At 48.5% G+C, this 5,000-nt stretch overlaps 1 protein-coding gene across 8 annotated transcripts in view; it reads right to left on the bottom strand.

The window, feature by feature from the left end:
• The window catches only part of mybpc1 (myosin binding protein C1), a 95,996-nt gene that overhangs the window by 12,376 nt on the left and 78,620 nt on the right, over nucleotides 1-5,000 (bottom strand). For all 8 annotated transcript variants that reach the window (XM_063217665.1, XM_063217666.1, XM_063217669.1 and 5 more), the window contains 2 exons: nucleotides 2,708-2,847; nucleotides 2,326-2,485 (listed from right to left, as the gene is read on the bottom strand). In XM_063217665.1, coding sequence (XP_063073735.1) covers nucleotides 2,326-2,485; nucleotides 2,708-2,847 — 300 coding nt within the window. The remainder of the gene's footprint in view (nucleotides 1-2,325; nucleotides 2,486-2,707; nucleotides 2,848-5,000) is intronic.

The following is a 5,000-nucleotide window of genomic DNA, read 5'->3' as shown; positions in this document are numbered from 1 at the left end:
GGAGCTCACAAAGCTGCACAGAACTACAGGTGAGGCAAGAGCCAGGCAACGTCAACGCCACCTCAATGACACATCAACACTCAAAACTCTTAAATGCTTGATAATGGATTTCATGTTGATTTTTATTAAGTATATGGTATATATAGTATGTTTTAGTATATGTCAAATCCTATACAACGTATGAGATTCAACATATTGGTACCATTTGGCCATAGCATGAAGCTCTACGGCTCCTCCCTCTCTCTCTCTCTGTGAGCCAATCAGGTGCCTGCTGTCAGCACCCACATGGTCACATGAGCCAATCAGCACTCAGCACCTGATCACATGATCACCTGAACCAATGAGCTTTCAGCAACCACATGATCACCTGAACCCACTTTGCTCTGAAGTCGTGCATCAGTGAAGTGTAACATCATGAACATCACAACAACCTCATGCAAATTACTTCACCAAAGTCCATACAGAAGTTGCAGAAGTTTGTTTACTTTGCTAGTTACGTTGAAGAGGTTTGCCTCGAGTGTGTGAAGGAAATAGAATATAATTCTGCATTATTGTAGAGAAGCAACAATAGATTTGCTCTACTTTTACTCATTTGTTGAGAACAAGCAGTTGGTTAAATGAACCTGCAACAAATACTTGGAATAACGTCTAAACTGTATGTATCAGCACAACATGAAAACATCATCCTTTGTTATGAAATTTGATCTCTACCCGAGAATACACCAAACTAGTGAAAACGTGATAGATGTACCAATGTTTGACGTCAAGACTGTACATTTTGAAGAACTCTCCGTTGTTCAGTGGATTTTAATTGTCTACTACCCAGTTCATTAGCATTAGCCTTTGAAACTTGACCTTGAAATACACATATACTTTCACTGATCTTGACGGAGAATGAGGACACTGCAGCTCTGCTGCGTATATTTCACCTTGACTGACATTGTTTCTGGATGAAGGCGCTGTACCTTTAAATACTGCATCATATATAGCGTATGAGGACAATGCAGCTTTAAAAATTACTCTGATATACACTTTATTTATAATGTAACATGATATAATATAATATAATATAATATAATATAATATAATATAATATAATATAATATAATATAATATAATATAATATAATATAATATAATATAATATAATATACGTTATATTTGACCTTGACTGAACTTGATTCTAGATGAAGGAGCTGTAGATATAGAGTACATTACATACAACCTTGACAACTGTCTTCTCCTGTGATATACACTATGTTTGACCTTGACTACTGTCTTCTCCGTGATATACTAGCCTAGTAAAATAGCGCAACCCGCTGGAGGTCAATTTTTTATTTTTTTTACCTGCGAGTGGTCTAGCCTCGCATAATGATTCAATTCTGCCACTATGCCCTGAATTTGGCAAACCAATCACGACGCAGAGATGTCTTTTGAATCAAAGCGGGTGCGGTTTTCAGGGAGTGGTGATGAACTTGTGATGCTGGAAAAGCACAACAAGAAAAAAGATGGCGCTGATTGGTCAGAGCGTTGGCCTATAGGCACAGGCACGGTTTGAAAGACAATGGGTTGTTCTCATCAACAATCTGCGGATGTATCGTTCATCGGGGCCAGACTAAATTAAACATCCAATCCAATTTAGTCTGGTTGATCAGGCTAGTGATATACACTGTTTGACCTTGACTTCTGTCTTTTTCTGTGATATACACTATGTTTGACCTTGACTGCTGTCTTCTCTTGTGATATAGAGTATGTTTGACCTTGACTGCTGCGTATATTTGCCCTTGACTACTGTCCTCTCTCCTGTGATAAACATTTCTTTTGACCTTGACTGACCTTGTTTCTGGATGAAGGAGCTGTCCATGGTGGCGGTGGCCGCTTCACTGATACAAATATTACTCTTATATAGAGGATATATACGACCTTGTCCGCTGTCCTCTACTGTGATAGCGTATGAATGATGTCCCCTACTGAAATAATACACTTGACCTTGACTGACCTTGTTTCTGGAAGGCACTGTCACTTTATGAATTACATACAACCTTGACAACTCTCCTCTTCTCTATTGTAATATAGTGTATTACATTACATATGGACTTGGTAAAATACAACCTTGACTACTGTTTTTATTTGACCTTGACTGACGTTGCTTCTGGATGAGGGCGCTGGAATACTAGTATAACTACTCTCCTCTCCTCGATTGCAATACATTCATGATATGTGACCTTGACTGACCTTGTTTCTGGATGAGGGCGAGGTAATACTAGTATAACTACTCTCCTCTCCTCTATTGTAATATATTACATGATATGTGACCTTGACTGACCTTGTTTCTGGATGAGGGCGCTGTCCTTGGTGGATGTGGCCGCTTCGCTGAGGCCGCACATGTTCTCCGCGTAGATGCGGAAGAAATACTCGTTACCCACCACCAGGTCCGTTATGGTGAGGCAGGTGCGGTGGTAATGCTCAATGCAGGTGTACCACTCCTACACACACACACACACACACACACACACACACACACACACACACACACACACACACACACACACACACACACACACACACACACACACATGAGGTCCGTTATGGTGATGCAGGTACTATGGTAATGTTCTGTGTCTGTGTGTGTGTGCATGTGTGTGTGCATACGTGCGTGTGTGTGTTCGTACACTCGCGCACATGTGTGTGCGTGTGTGTGTGTGTACCATAGTCTTCTTGTCTGCTTTCTGTATGGTGTATCCGGTAATGGGGGCGTTGCCGTTGTCTTTGGGAGGCGACCAATCAAGAGCCACGTTCTCACCCCACACCTCCTCGATCTTCACACACTGCGGAGGACCCGGCAGATCTAGAGGAGGAAGAGGAAGAGGAGAGGAGAGGAGAGGAGAGGAGAGGAGAGGAGAGGACACAAGAGGAGAGGATAGGAGAGGAGAGGAGGAAGAGGAAGAGGAAGAGGAGAGGAGGAAGAGGAGAGGAGAGGAGGAAGAGGAAGAGGAGAGGAGGAAGAGGAAAGGAGAGGAGAGGAGGAAGAGGAAAGGAGAGGAGGAAGAGGAAAGGAGAGGAGAGGAGGAGGAAGAGGAGAGGAGAGGAGAGGAGGAAAATGGGAGGAAAGGAGTGGAGAGGAGGAAGAGGAGAGGAGTGGAGAGGAGAGGAGAGGAGAGGAGAGGAGAGGAGAGGAGGAGAAGAGAGGAGAGGAGAGGAGAGGAGAGGAGAGGAGAGGAGAGGAGACAGAGGAAGAGGAAGATGAGAGGAAGAGAGGAGAGGAGAGGAGGAAGAGGAGAGGAGAGGAGAGGAGAAGGAGAGGAGGAGAGAGGAGGAAGAGGAGAGGAGAGAGGACAAGAGGAGAGGAGAGGAGAGAGGAGAGGAGGGGGGAGGAGAGGAGAGGAGAGGGGAGGAGAGAAGGAGAGGAGAGGAGAGCGGAAGAGAGGAGAGGAGGAGGAGAGGAGAGGAGAGAAGATGGGGAGGAGAGGAGAGGAGAGGAGAGAGCAGAGGAGAGGCGAGGAGAGCAGAGCAGAGGAGAGGAGAGAACAGAGGAGAGGAGAGGAGAGGAGAGAACAGAGGAGAGGAGAGTGTAGTGGAGAGGAGAGAACAGAGGAGAGGAGAGGAGAGGAGGAAGAGGAAGAGGAGGAAGAGGAGAGGAGAGAGGAAAGGAGAGGGGAGGGGAGAGGAGGACAGAGGAGGAAGAGGAGAAGAGAGAGAAGAGGAGAGGAAGGAGGAGAGGAGGGGAGAGGAGGACAGAGGAGGAAGAGGAGAGAGGAGAGGAGAGGAGAGGGGAGGAGAGGGGAGGAGAGGAGAGAGGAGAGGAGAGGAGAGGAGGAGAGAGGAGAAGAGGAAGAGGGGAAGAGGAGAGGAGAGGAGGAAGAGGACAGGACAGGACAGGACAGAGAGGAGAGGAGAGGAGAGGAGAGGAGAGGGGAGGAGGAAAAGGTAGAGGAGAGGAGAGGAGAGGAGAGGAGAGGAGAGGAGAGGAGAGCATGAGGAGAGGAGGAAGAGGAAGAGGAAGAGGAAGAAGAGGAGAGGACAGAGGAGAGGACAGAGGAGAGGAGAGGAGAGGAGAGGAGAGGAGAGGAGAGGAGAGGAGAGGAGAGGAGAGGAGAGGAGAGGAGAGGAGAGGGGAGGAGGAGAGGCGAGGAAAGGAGAGGAGAGGAAAGGAGAGGGGAGAGGAGAGGAGAAGAGAGGAGGAGAGGAGAGAAGAGGAGAGAGGAGAGGAGAGGGGAGAGGAGAGGAGAGGAGGAGAGGAGAGGAGAGAGGAGAGGAGAGGAGAGGAGAGGAGAGGAGGAAGAGGAAGAGGAAGAGGAGAGGAGAGGAGGAAGAGGAGAGGAGAGGGGAGAGGAGAGGAGAGGAGAGGAGAGGAGGAAGAGGAGAGGAGAGGAGAGGAGAGGTGGAAGAAGAGAGGAGAGGAGAGGAGAGGAGAGGAAGTGAAGAGAGGAGGAGAAGAGAGGAGGACAGGAGAGGAGAGAGGAGAGGAGAGGAGAGGAGAGGAGAGGAGAGGAGGAAGAGGAAGAGGAAGAGGAGAGGAGGAAGAGGAAAGGAGAGGAGAGGAGGAGAGGAAGAGGAGAGGAGAGGAGAGGAGAGGGGGAGAGGAAGAGGAGGAGGAGAGGAGAGGAGAGGATAGGAGAGGAGAGGAGAGGAGAGGAGGAAGAGGAAGAGAAGAGGAGAGGAGAGGAGAGGAGAGGAGAGGTGAGGAGAGAAGAGGGGAGGAGAGGAGCAGGGAGAGAGGAGAGGAGGAAGAGGAGAGGAGAGGAGAGGGGAGGAGGAAGGAGGAGAGGAGAGGAGAGGAGAGGAGAGGAGAGGAGAGGAGAGGAGAGGACAGGAGAGGAGAGGAGAGGAGAGGAGAGGAGAGGAGAGGGGAGGAGGAGAGGAGAGGAGAGGAGAGGAGGAAGAGGACAGGACAGGAGAGGAGAGGAGAGGAGGAAGAGGAGAGGAGAGGAGAGGAGGAAGAGGAGAGGAGAGGAGAGGAGAGGAGGGGGAGAGGAGAGGAAGAGGAGAGGAGAGGAGAGG

The sequence above is a fragment of the Engraulis encrasicolus genome, chromosome 15 (genome assembly GCF_034702125.1).
Source record: "Engraulis encrasicolus isolate BLACKSEA-1 chromosome 15, IST_EnEncr_1.0, whole genome shotgun sequence".
Classification (NCBI taxonomy): Eukaryota; Metazoa; Chordata; class Actinopteri; order Clupeiformes; family Engraulidae; genus Engraulis; species Engraulis encrasicolus.
The sequence above is the reverse complement of the archived record's forward strand: the minus strand, read 5'-3'. Positions and strand labels throughout refer to the sequence as shown.